Below are 14,376 nucleotides of genomic sequence, written 5' to 3' on the forward strand. Positions count from 1 at the left end.
ACAGCCATATTTATTAAAAGTATAGCCTTGATTTATTATTCCAAGTGAATTCTATACTTAATGTGGAATATATTTGGCTGTATTTATATGGCAAGGCAATCTGGTTGTTGAGATGAGAGCTGGTCATTCTGATCCTTACAAGAACTGAGCTGGTCAGATAGGTCTTGGCTATTGCTTAGATGACAACATATTGTGATTAAAAAATAAAGGAAAATTACTGTTTAATGGCTGAGTCAATGTTACATATATAAAGCTTCAGTAGGAAGAACCATCAACTGTATTAGGACTTGTACTAAAAAATTGAGTGGAAAGGAAGATTTTTTTCTGTTCCACTGTACAAGTAGTTAATGTTTTAGAAATAGACTTTTCCTCAAAATTTCATTAGAATGTGGGACACATTTTCTCACAGAAAGAATATATGTTATGCTTAGGTGTTCAGGGAAGCCTACAGAAGTCTGTTTAACCCATAATGTACATGAAATAGTCTACATCTGCAATGAATAAAACAGAAAATAATAGAAGTCACATTTCTCTTTTAACTATATATAAAATTATATTTGGGGAAGATTTATACAGATACACAATCCAAAACATGCTCAGTTTGATTGTCAAGACCTCTGCCTTTCCCATGAGTTGGAGCTAGGAGCTAACTCTGGTGAATACCATTGCTGTAATTCTCTAAATATGTCCAAGTAGCTCTCTTGGAGCATAGTGGCTTCACCAAACACAGAGAAGAAGCAGCGCAGAGATGGAGTTCCTTTAGTGGAAATATTAGTCAGAGAACCAACTTTCTTCAGTGTCCCTTAGGTTGCTAGATCCCTGAACAGATCCCTAGCTAGAGACTGAAAAAATCGAAGCTGTGAACATTCTGGTAGAAAGTGACGGAAGCCAGAAAGCATTTATTCACCCAGTTTTCTAAGTAACATCTCTAAGTAACACTTTCTAAGTAAATGTCAGTCCTGAATTACAAGCAAAAGAGTAGAAAGAAAAAACCTAGCAGCCAACACACAGCTGTTTTATAATATAAATGAAAATGTGTTTAAAATCTCACTGCTCGTTAATGAAATGTGAAATTGGTAGTTATTTTAAAATCTACCTTTTAATCATCTGATTTTCATAACCTGTAATTCATCTAATGAAAAGAGTGACTATCAAGGTGGCTGAGTAAAAATATTAATAAATGTGAATTCAAAGTAAGAAATTACCTTTCAGCACAAAGAGATGGCAGAGTTATTCTTTGAATTTTTCACTAAGAAAGGAGTGACACTATCAGAGTGACTCTGATACTGGATAAGCAGTATTACTTCTTCATATGTATATGAAGCCTGGATTTCTCTTAAGGTAACAGAATACCACTGAGTGGATCAGATGTAATTAGGTGAATAAAAGAAGTGCCTTCAAATGGTCTTTCATATTTCAGACCCACAGATTTGTCCTACTTACATTCACAATCTGAATCACCTTGCTCCCCGTCTGTTCTTCCTACCATCTTCTGTATCATAGCTAATGACTCCTCCACGCACTCGGCTGCCCACGCCAGACACCTGGCTTCTCATCCCACTTTTCACTCCTCCATGTCTAATGAGTCAGTTATTCTCATCGATTTTACTTCTCAAATAACTCCTGAAGCCACTCCTGTCCATCACTACTGCCACTACCCTAAATGTAAACTGGAATAATTCCTTACCTGGATTACAGAAACAGCTATAACTTGGTCATCCCTCCTGCCATCTATTTTTAAAAGTGAAGCCAGACTGACCTTCCTAAATGTCAGTCTGGCCTTGTCACTCTTGTTCCCCTTTGCACTCAGGATAAAGTATCCTATTTCCCTCTTTGCAGCTTATAAGGCCTCTGATGGCTTGGCCTCTGGGGACTCCTGCCAGATAACATTTAATTTGCTAAAAGCCCTGAGCCATCCATGCAATATTCTCTCTGAAGACACACTTTACCTTCCACCATCTCTACCTCTGCTGGAAACTAACTCCTCACACTATACCCAGAACCACCACCACCTTCAACTGTCTAACTTCAACCCTCCCTCATGCTTCTGTGCTCTCCTACTCTAGAAAAAGCCTCTGAGGCAGGACAGAGCTGGACTTCCCTCTCCTCACTTTCATTGCACCTCCACACTCCAATGTAGTTGGTTGTTTACAGATCCCCCTCAAACAGCAAGCTCTGTAAGAGCAGGTTTTTTCTTATTCTTGTTCACTGTTGTATCCTAGGCCTAGGACAAGTTCGCAGAGCATAGAAGAGATCCAGTAAATATGTGTTCAATGTAAGAGTTGATCAGTGATTCTCAATCCATAGCTGAATCAAATCACCTAGTTCAGTTCAGCTCAGTCGCTCAGTGGTGTCCAACTCTTTGTGACCCCATGAATCGCAGCATGCCAGGCCTCCCTGTCCATCACCAACTCCCGGAGTTCACTCAAACTCATGTCCATAGTCAGTGATGCCATCCAGCCATCTCATCCTCGGTCATCCCCTTCTCCTCCTGCCCCCAATCCCTCCCAGCATCAAACTCTTTTCCAATGAGTCAACTCTTCACATGAGATAGACAAAGTACTGGAGTTTTAGCTTTAGCATCATTTCTTCCAAAGAAATCCCAGGGCTGATCTCCTTCAGAATGGACTGGTTGGATCTCCTTGCAGTCCAAGGGACTGTCAAGAGTCTTCTCCAACACCACAGTTCAAAAGCATCAATTCTTCTGCTCTCAGCCTTCTTCACAGTCCAACTCTCACATCCATACATGACTACTGGAAAAATCATAGCTTTGACTGGATGGACCTTAGCTAGCAAAGTAATGTCTCTGCTTTTGAATATGCTATCTACGTTGGTCGTAACCTTTATTCCAAGGAGTAAGCGTCTTTTAATTTCATGGCTGCAGTCACCATCTACAGTGATTTTGGAGCCCCCCAAAATAAAATCTGACACTGTTTCCACTGTTTCCCCATCTATTTCCCATGAAGTGATAGGACCAGATGCCATGATCTTCGTTTTCTGAATGTTGAGCTTTAAGCCAACTTTTTCACTCTCCTCTTTCACTTTCATCAAGAGGCTTTTTAGTTCCTCTTCACTTTCTGCCATAAGTGTGGTGTCATCTGCATATCTGAGGTTATTGATATTTCTCCTGGCAATCTTGTTTCCAGCTTGTGCTTCTTCCAGCCCAGCGTTTCTCATGATGTACTCTGCATATAAGTTAAATAAGCAGGCTGACAATATACAGCCTTGACATGCTCCTTTTCCTATTTGGAACCAGTCTGTTGTTCCATGTCCAGTTCTAACTGTTGCTTCCTGACCTGCATATAGGTTTCTCAAGAGGCAGGTCAGGTTGTCTGGTATTCCCTTCTCTTGAGGAATTTTCCACAGTTTATTGTGATCCACACAGTCAAAGGCTTTGGCGTAGTCAATAAAGCAGAAATAGATATTTTTCTGGAACTCTCTTGCTTTTTCCATGATCCAGCAGATGTTGGCAATTTGATCTCTGCTTCCTCTGCCTCTTCTAAAACCAGCTTGAACATCTGGGAGCTCACGGTTCAAGTATTGCTGAAGCCTGGCTTGGAGAATTTTGAACATTACTAGCATGTGAGATGAGTGCAATTGTGCAGTAGTTTGAGCATTCTTTGGCATTGCCTTTCTTTGGGATTGGAATGAAAACTGACCTTTTCCAGTCCTGTGGCCACTGCTGAGTTTTCCAAATTTGCTGGCATATTGAGTGCAGCACTTTCTCAGCATCATCTTTCAGGATTTGAAATAGCTCAACTGGAATTCCATCACCTCCACTAGCTTTGTTTGTAGTGATGAAGAAGATATAAATAAATGAAAAAGTTGCTCATGGATTTGAAAAACTAATAACGTTGAAATGTTCATAATACCTAAAGTGATCTACAGGTACAATGCAATTCCTAACCAAATTCCAATGGCATTTTTTACAGAAATACAAAAACAATCCTAACATTCATTTGGAGCCAGAAAAGACTCCAAAGAGCCAAACCAGTTTTGAGTAAGAAGAATATCAAGCTTCCTGATTTCAAAATAATTTACAAAGCTTCAGTACTCCAAGGCTACACAATGGAGGAAGGATGTCTCTATAACACATGGTTCTGGGAAAACTGGATATCCACATGCAATAGAATGGTACTATACCCTCATTTCATACCATGTATAAAAATCAATTCAAAATGGTTTAGAGACTTACACATAAGATCAAAAACTATAAAACTAACAGAAGCATAATATAGGGAAAAACACATCCTGACATTGGTCTAGGCAATTAATTTTTTAATCTGACCCTAAAAGCACAGGCAATAAAAGTAAAAATAGATACATGGATTTGGATATTAAAAAAGAAAAAACTTTGCACAGCAAAGTAGACAATTAAAAGAGTGAAGAGGCAACCTACAAGATAGGGGAGATTACTATTTGCAAACCATACATGTTGGCTAATATCCAAAATATACAAGGAACTCAAACAACTCGCTAGCCAAAAACCAAATGGCCAGATTTAAAAATGGTCAAAGGACCTGAAAAGACATTTCTTAAAAGAAGACAAACAAATGGCCAACAGGTATATGGAAAGGTGATCAACATTCCTAATCATCAGATGATGCAAATCAAAACCATCTGTTAGAATAAGTTCAGTTTAGTTGCCAGGTCGTGTCTAACTCTTTGCGACCCAAAGGACTGCAGCGTACCAGGCTTCCCTGTCCATCACCAACGCCTGGGGCTTGCTCAAATTCATGTCCATTGACTCAGTGATGCCATCTAACCATCTCATCCTCTGTCATCCCCCTCTCTTCTTGCCTGCAACCTTTCCCAGCATCAGGGTCTGTTACAAGGAGTCAGTTCTTCACATCAGATGGCCAAAGTACTGGAGTTTCAGCTTCGCATCAGTCCTTCCAATGAATATTCAGGACTGATTTCCTTTAGGATGGACTGGTTGGATCTCCTTGCAGTCCAAGGGACTCTCAAGAGTCTTCTCCAAAACCACACTTCAAAAGCATCAATTCTTCCACGCTCTGCATTCTACACAGTCCAACTCTCACATCCATACACGACTACTGGAAAAACCACAGCTTTGACCAGACAGACCTCTGAGAGTAAAGTAATGTCTCTGCTTTTTCATATGCTATCTATATTTATCATAGCTTTTCTTCCAAGGAGCAAGGGTCTTTTAATTTCATGGCTTTAGTCACCATCTGCAGTGATCTTCAGTTCAGTTCAGTTCAGTTGCTCAGTCTTCCCTGAATCTTTGCGACCCCATGAATCACAGCACACCAGGCCTCCATGTCCATCACCAACTCCTGGAGTTCACTCAAACTCATGTCCATCGAGTTGATAATGCAATCCAGCCATCTCATCCTCTTTCATCCCCTTTTCTTCCTGCCCCCAATCCCTCCTAGCATCAGGGTCTTTTCCAATGAGTCAACCCTTTGCATGAGGTCGCCAAAGTATTGGAGTTTCAGCTATAGCATCAGTCCTTCCAATGAACACCCAGGACTGATCTCCTTTAGGATGCACTGGTTGGATTTCCTTGCACTCCAAGGGACTCTCAAGAGTCTTCTCCAACATCACAGTTCAAAAGTATCAATTTTTTGGCACTCAGCTTTCTTCACAGTCCAACTCTCACATCCATACATGACCACTGGAGAAACCATAAGCCTTGACTAGACGGACCTTTGTTGGCAAAGTAATGTCTCTGCTTTTTAATATGCTGTCTAGGTTGGTCATAACTTTCCTTCCAAGGAGTAAGCGTCTTTTAGTTTCATGGCTGCAGTCACCATCTACAGTGATTTTGGAGCCCAAAAATATAAAGTCTGACACTGTTTCCACCGTTTCCCCATCTATTTCCCATGAAGTGATAGGACCAGATGCCATGATCTTCGTTTTCTGAATGTTGAGCTTTAAGCCAACTTTTTCATTCTCCTCTTTCACTTTCATCAAGAGGCTTTTTAGTTCCTCTTCACTTTCTGCCATAAGTGTGGTGTCATCTGCATATCTGAGGTTATTGATATTTCTCTCGGCAATCTTGATTCCAGCTTGTGCTTCTTCCAGCCCAGCGTTTCTCATGATGTACTCTGCATATAAGTTAAATAAGCAGGCTGACAATATACAGCCTTGACATGCTCCTTTTCCTATTTGGAACCAGTCTGTTGTTCCATGTCCAGTTCTAACTGTTGCTTCCTGACCTGCATATAGGTTTCTCAAGAGGCAGGTCAGGTTGTCTGGTATTCCCTTCTCTTGAGGAATTTTCCACAGTTTATTGCGATCCACACAGTCAAAGGCTTTGGCGTAGTCAATAAAGCAGAAATAGATGTTTTTCTGAACTCTCTTGCTTTTTCCATGATCCAGCAGATGTTGGCAATTTGATCTCTGCTTCCTCTGCCTCTTCTAAAACCAGCTTGAACATCTGGGAGTTCAAGGTTCAAGTATTGCTGAAGCCTGGCTTGGAGAATTTTGAGCATTAGTTTACTAGTGTGTCAGATGAGTGCAATTGTGCAGTAGTTTGAGCATTCTTTGGCATTGCCTTTCTTTGGGATTGGAATGAAAACTGACCTTTTCCAGTCCTGTGGCCACTGCTGAGTTTTCCAAATTTGCTGGCATATTGAGTGCAGCACTTTCTCAGCATCATCTTTTAGGATTTGAAATAGCTCAACTGAAATGCCATCATTTCCACCAGCTTTGTTTGTAGTCATGTTTCCTAAGGCCCACTTGACTTCACATTCCAGAATGTCTGGCTCTAGGTGAGTGATCACACCATAGTGGTTATCTGGGTCATGAAGGTCTTTTTTGTATAGTTCTTCTGTGTATTGTTGCCACCTCTTCCTAATATCGTCTGCTTTTGTTAGGTCCATACCATTTCTGTCCAATTTTACTGTGCCCATCTTTGCATGAAACGTTCCCTTGGTATCTCTAATTTTCTTGAAGGGATCTTTAGTCTTTCCCATTCTATTGTTTTCCTCTCTTTCTTTGCATTGATCACTTAGGAAGGCTTTCTTATGTTTCCTTTCTATTCTTTGGAACTCTGCATTCAAATGGATATATCTTTGCTTTCCTCTGCCTTTAGCTTCTCTTCTTTTCTAAGCTATTTGTAATGCCTCCTCAGACAACTATTTTTCCTTTTTGCATTTCTTTTTCTTGGTGATGGTCTGATCACTGCCTCCTGTACAATGTCATGAACCTCTGTCCATAGTTCTTCAGGCACTCTATAAGATCTAATCCCTTGAATATATTTGTCACTTCCATTGTATAATCAGAACGGATATGATTTAGGTGATACTTGAATGACCTAGTGATTTTCTCTACTTTCTTCAATATAAGTCTGAATTCGGCAATAAGGAGTTCATGATCTGAAGCACAGTCAGCTCCCGGCCTTGTTTTTGCTGACTGTATACAGCTTCTCCATTTTTGGCTGCAAAGAATATAATCAATCTGATTTCGGTATTGAACATAGGGTGATGTCCATGTGTATAGTCTTTCCTTGTGTTGTTGGAAGAGGGTGTTTGCTATGACCAGTGCTTTCCCTTGGCAAAACTCTGTTAGCCTTTTTCTCTGCTTCATTATGTACTCCAAGGCCAATTTTGCCTGTTACTCCAGGTATCTCTTGACTTCCTACTTTGGCATTCCATTCCCCCATGATGAAAAGGAGATCTTTTTTGGGTGTTAGTTCTAGAAGGTCTTGTAGGTCTTCATAGAACCATTCAGCTTCTTCTGGTTGAGGCACAGACTTGCATTACTGTGATGTTGAATGGTTTGCCTTGGAAAAGAACAGAGATCATGCTGTCTATTTTGAGTTTGCACCCAAGTACTGTATTTCAGACTCTTTTTTTGACTATGAGGGCTACTCCATTTCTTCTAAGGGATTCTTGCTCACAGTAGTAAATATAATGGTCATATGTATTAAATTCACCCATTCCAGTATGTTTGAGTTCACTGATTCTTGAAATGTCGATGATCACTCTTGGCATCTCTTGCTTGAACACTTCTAATATATCTTGATTTATGGACCTAACATTCCAGGTTCCTATGCAATATTGTTCCTTACAGCATCGGACTTTACTTTCATCACCAGTCATATCCACAATTGGGCACTGTTGCAAATCTCTGTTAGAATAGCTATTATCAAAAAACATAAAACAAAAATGAGACAACAAGTGTTACAAGTTTAACCCTTGTAAACTGTTGGTGGGAATGTAAACTGGTACAGCCACTGTGGAAAATAGTATAGCGGGGGTTCATGTTTGGGAATGCATGTAAGAATTAAAGATTTTAAAATTTAAAAAAAAATAAAAATAAAAATAAAAAGCAGAGACATTACTTTGCCAACAAAGAAAAAAAAAAGAAAATTAAAAATAGAATTATCATATGACCCTGAAATCCTACTTCTGGGTATATATCCAATGGAAATGAAAGGAGATGAAATTAGTATCTCAAAGAGATGTTTGCAACCCTATGTTCACTGCAGCACTATTCACAATGACCATGATACAGAAACAATCTAAGTGTCCATTGGTGGATGAATGGACACTTAAGTGAGTATAGATATGCATGTCACATTTTCTTTATATATAAATATTATATATACATATACACACACATAAATATATATATATATGTATATATTTATATCTAGAATGAGCTTTCCAGGTGGCACTAGTGGTAAAGAACCTGCCTGCCAATGCAGGAGGCATAAGAGATGTGGATTCAATCCCTAGGTTGGGAAGATCCCCTGGACGAGGACATGACAACTCACTGTGGCTATGGTCCATAGGGTCACAAAGAGTCAGACACAAATGAAGCAACTTAGTACATATGCATGCATATATAGAATATGATCAATCTTAAAAAAGAAGAAAATCTTATCATCTGTGATAATATGTTTAAACCTGGAGAACATTATGCCAAGAAAAATAAGCCAGACACAGAGAGACAAATATTACATAATCTTACTAAATGTGGAATCTAAAAAAGTTGAATTTACAAAAGTAGATCTTAAGTATTTTCACCAAACACACACACAAAAATGGTAACATTTTTTTGTTGTTGTTAAGGTGATGGGTGTGCTAATCAGTTTGATTATGGTAATCATTTCACAATGCATACATATATCAAAACACAATTATATACTTTAAATATATACAATTTTTATTTGTCAATTATACCTCAGTAAACCTGGGACAAAAAGTTCTCTTCTCCCTCTAAAAGTAACAACAGATATACATGGTTGCCATAACTTTTAGATTCCTATTTTGTCAGCATTTTTTTACTGTGGTAAAATATATGTAATATAAAATTTACCATTTCAACCATTTTCAAATGTACAATTCAGTGTACAATTAAGTAAATTCACAATGTTGTATAAGCATCATCAGATTTTAGAGTCTTTGCTAAGTGTTTGATGTAGTTTTTTTCCTGAGTGTATTTGCTGTCATGGTGTAAAGATGAAATGCTGATTCAGAGTAGCATATGATACATACAGAAAATATACATAAGAGTGTATAAAAGACTATACTTTGTAAAAATTTCCAGCACTTTTATTTAATCAATAATGAAACATCTTACCTCTTGGGCTTCATGAGCTATTAACTGATCCATTAAGAGTCTCCGCCGTCTTTTCTCCCTTTGCTCTCGTGCAAAAGCATCTTCTTCAAGGCGTTTTTGGATTTTTTTAATGTAGTCATCATCTGAATAAGTGTTTAACAAATCAGCGGTTGTCTGGCCTGCTGTATCTAGAGAAGTCTTGGATGCACTAAAGGACAATAGTTTTTATTTAGATTTGAAAATACAACTCAATCACACACCACTACTTGTGACTATAGAGGAAGACCTCAGAGGACGGCTCCCTTGGGTGCTCTGTTCATTTATTAATACAAGCATTAAGGCAGATATTAGAACTTCAGTGTTCTATTTAAAATATAACTTATAATATTATTCAAAAGACAGGGAAACATTATTATGGTATTCAGGGATTAAACAGTCATCAATTCTCATATTGACAGAAGTGTTTTTATGAAAGCATAGTTAATTCATGTTTAACAAAGTAATAATCACACATGTTCTTTCCTAATCTGAGTATATACAGTTTTATTAAATCAAAGAGCAAACCCATTTACATAGTTGAATCAAAATTCTTAAATTATAATTAGTTCTATGTAATAATCACATATTTATGGCACAGATCATATTTTATTATAGTTCATTATTTCTATATTTGCTGCTTCCAGCTGAAGTCTGAGCACAGAAGAAAAGTATACTATTTTACTTTTCTATGTACCCATGCCTCACAGTACTGACATGTAGATGATGTTTGCTAAATTTCAAATCATATGCTAAGAAGCACTGCAAGTATAATACAATTTTTAAAAATTACACATTGAAATTCTGGTTATTTTATCAGCAGGTGCTCAACCTTTGATTGTATTCGGTCAACTGAGAGTCATTCAGCAGAAATTGTGTAGCTAGCAAAGCCTCAGGAAGATCAAAGACAAATTTTAACTTTATTTACTAAGATTTAGTATAATTAATACTTATGAATATTAATTTATGAATTTAATATTAATTTATGAAAGTGTAGCATAACTTTTTTAGATCCTTCATCAAAATTATTATATTTTTACTTAAGTGTGGTGTTTAAAGGTCTGCCTTACATTGAGCATGGGTTAATAGGTCTCCCTTAACATTGTGTTTGGCTGCTACCAATATACTTAAGATATTGATTCTCCTTTGTTCATCAATCAGTCTATCCAACCATACATACATACACCCATCTTCTGTCTTATGCCAATCAAGGCCTGAAGAAAGTTACATGATATTTTCTTGAATAAATATTCATTTTATGAGATGTGGGTTTCTTGAGGGCAATAATTATGCTTACTTTATATCTGTTTGCCAAGCCTCCATAGAGTTAGTAATTGTATGAGTGTGAATTATTAGTGATAGGAACCTTGGTCAAATTCATGCGTGTGTGCTAAAAAGCAGTTGTTAGAAGGAAACTAATGTAAATCTATGAATCCAAATGTCAAGTTACAGCAGTCGACAGCCTCAGAAAAGAAACAAAGGACAAAAGAGCAGGTGGCATTTACTATTTGTTTTAAAAAATAAAGAGTATATGTGGGGGAAAAGCAGCAACGGTCGTTCTTGCATTGCTCTCACTGAGCATTCACTTCATCCTTTCACAAAAGAAACGACAGACTTTGAAGTGACATCCAGGAGAAAGTGTTTTGGGAGCAGGCTTTGAAAGGGGCAGCTGCAGAAATTGCTCCTTAGGTCACCCTAAAAGATGATTTTAGTGCTTTCTGCCATCAAGTAGTGTGAAATTTCTGAAAGAGTCCAGAACATGCTTGATTCTAAGCTAAGGATTCAGAATGAACTAAAGAAGTAATGGTCAATAACAGGGATTAAGAAAGGCCATAATGTACCATAGCTTTTTTGTTTCTTTAAAAGTTTGCTCTAGGCCAGTGCCTCCCAGCATTTTTTTATCTGGGGGTCCATCAGAGGAAATGCCCTTTGTGAAGTGTACTGGAAGGGATTTGGAGTCACCGCTGGGGCTGCTCACAATCAGAGGTGACCGGTCCAGGGACTCCAGGGACCCCAGGCACTATCCTTCTGCCTTGAGAAGTGAGTGTGTTCATATCTCAAGGGCCCTGGTAGTAAATCTCTGGCAAGACCAAGTGGGGGTTTCTGCAGAGAAAGGACTTGAGACAGACACTGCTATTTCCCTCCCTTTTCCTTCAAAGCAGAGCCCATTTTATTCAGGGAAACAACATCCTCAGATGAAGACTACAGTTCCCAGTCTCCCATTCTGCTAGATTATGGCCATGTAACTGAATTCTGGCCAATAAGGTATATGCAGAATTGTTATGTGGGCATTCTGGGAAGGCTGGTATAAAGAACTATTTTAGATTGGAGATATCCACTTTATGCCTGGGGCTTCCCAGGTGGTGCTAGTGGTGAAGAACCCACCCGCCAATGCAAGAAACATAATGAGATGTGGGTTCAATCCCTGGATCAGAAAGATCCCCTGGAGGAGGACATGGCCACCCAATCCAGTATTCTTGCCTGGAGAATCCCATGGACAGAGGAGCCTGGCGGGGTGCAGTCCATGGGGCTGCAAAGAGTGAACATGACTGAAGCAAATTAGCATGTACTTTTTGCCTATCCTCCTTTCTGATACTGGAACATGGGTCAAATGGCCAGGGGCCTAGAAGCTATCTTACATTGTGAATGTGACTCTAAAGACAAAAGCCGCATTTCAGGACAGTGAAACGAAAGGGAAGATTCAGTCCTTGATAACCTTGGGGCAACAACACATACCCTTGGCTGCTTACATTCTAATTTCTGTTACAAGAGAGAGAAGAATGCTGCTGCTTCTGCTGCTAAGTCCCTTCAGTCATGTCTGACTCTGTGCGACCCCATAGACGGCAGCCCAGCAGGCTCCCCTGTCCCTGGGATTCTCCAGGCAAGAACACTGGAGTGGGTTGCCATTTCCTTCTCCAATGCATGAAAGTGAAAAGTGAAAGTGAAGTCACTCAGTCATGTCTGACTCTTAGCGACCCCATGGACTGCAGCCCACCAGGCTCCTCCATCCATGGGATTTTCCAGGCATGAGTACTGGAGTGGGGTGCCATTGCCTTCTCCGGAGAGAAGAATACACCCATCTAATTCAACCCCTCTGGTTTCCAGGTTTCAAAGCTACCTTAGAGGTCTAAATTCAGAACAGGCTGGGAAAGCAGTGAAGATCAGAGTGAAAGTTTGTGTGGGTATGATCTTTCAAATATTTAACCACTGACATGGTGATGAGATTAATTAATCCAAATAGATGCTGATGTAGGGAGTGGAAGATGTTGGCATGCTTGGTGTTAATCCTGGTTGTTAACTGTGTGGAAATCAAGGGGTCCCAAGAAAGGAGTGGAAGGTAGAGCTACAGAGAATGCCATTCACTAAAAGTTTTTCAATATTTTAAGATGGTCATTTTGGTAGACACCATCCGTTTGTCACTCCAGAGCATGAGACTGGTGAGATGAGTGGAAGAGTTGAAAGAAATGGAGTGATTTCATGGGCCAAGGTCAGGGAGGGTGTGCTGGGGTTCAGATGGCAGCTGCAGGGGAGAGTGGGCTTGGGCTGTGGTTATTTTAGGAGTCAGGGAAGTACAGATAAACATGAGCAGGGCTTAGTGTAGGGCATCAGGAGTTTCTGCAGAAGGAAGGAGGAAAGGCAGTTAACACATACATTCTTCATTCTGCTTCATTTTCATTCACACCTGACTTCCTCACCATTTCTTCTTTCAGCTTAATCTTATTCCACTTCATTTGACTCTATTCCCTTTCTTCAGAAATATTAATATGGAACTGAAGTATATAATTTGTGTTTAATTTTCTTCCTTAATAGAGATTTATTTCCTATTCTATAAAATGTAAATGAGTAGACTTTGGATAGCTTCCATGAAAAAATGCAGAAGCATTCAAGTTGCTTCCATATGTGCAGTCCCTCATTAGTTGTTTTCTGTGAGTCAGTGACCCCTGATAGGAAACAAAAGGGGAGGAGATCTTTATCTTTAGGCAAAAGAAGCCCATTAACCAGCAGCTTTCTGTAAAGAACCCACTGAAACTCTTAGTGATATTTTGTCAGCACTCATTCAGCAGTTCTTTATTGCTGGTCCCTGTGCTAAATGCTGAGGATGCAAGGTGAGAGCAACTAGAGTCTAATAAAGGCAGTACAGTAAAAAATGTAAATGAATAATGATAGCCACTTGCCTTCTTGATATTTACAAAATTTTTAATGAACAACTAATCTGAATTTTATCTCATTTATCTTCCTTAATATACTCTCTCAATGAAGACTCTACAAAGTGAAAACATCCTTGGAATAGCTACTTCAGGTAAACTGTTTCTAAATATTCAAAAGTTAAAGTAAAATGAACTTTTTTAAAGAAAATCAAATTTTTGATTATTAAAATAATTTTATCTCACCTTTCTTTTGCCTGGAGATCCTTTTTTATTAATGCTTCAAACTTCTTAATTTCATTGGCCACATCCTTTAAAGAAAATTCATTAATTTTTTACCTCTAGATATATTGAAACTTTTTCATTTATCACTTTCATTCAAATTTATAAAAGTGATATGTACTAATAATTCAAGCTAGTTAGGATTTCTAAATATTCTAGAATATTATTCTATTCTAATTTGTTACTTTTAGTGTAGGCTAAAGGTACCTAAAAGAAGGTGAAAATTGCCTAATCTGAATTATTCAGTTCACGATTCTAGCTCTGACAGTACATAAAAAGGCATTTAATAAGAAAAAAGATTATCAAAAAGTTAGGATGTGCATTTTTAATTACAATCATTTTAAATGAGAATAATTCCAGGAGTTGGTGATGGACA

General features: G+C 38.6%; 1 protein-coding gene across 7 annotated transcripts in view; it reads right to left on the bottom strand.

Moving 5' to 3' along the window:
• The window catches only part of SPEF2 (sperm flagellar 2), a 203,552-nt gene that overhangs the window by 166,104 nt on the left and 23,072 nt on the right, over nucleotides 1-14,376 (bottom strand). For all 7 annotated transcript variants that reach the window (XR_011249554.1, XM_069555868.1, XM_069555870.1 and 4 more), the window contains exons 5-6: nucleotides 13,965-14,029; nucleotides 9,559-9,745 (exon numbers count right to left, since the gene is read on the bottom strand). Coding sequence is in view for 5 of the 7 variants with exons in the window: in XM_069555868.1 (XP_069411969.1) it covers nucleotides 9,559-9,745; nucleotides 13,965-14,029 (252 nt within the window). In the remaining 2 variants the exon portion in view is untranslated. The remainder of the gene's footprint in view (nucleotides 1-9,558; nucleotides 9,746-13,964; nucleotides 14,030-14,376) is intronic.

This window comes from Ovis canadensis, chromosome 16 (assembly GCF_042477335.2).
Source record: "Ovis canadensis isolate MfBH-ARS-UI-01 breed Bighorn chromosome 16, ARS-UI_OviCan_v2, whole genome shotgun sequence".
In the NCBI taxonomy this organism is placed as follows: domain Eukaryota; kingdom Metazoa; phylum Chordata; class Mammalia; order Artiodactyla; family Bovidae; genus Ovis; species Ovis canadensis.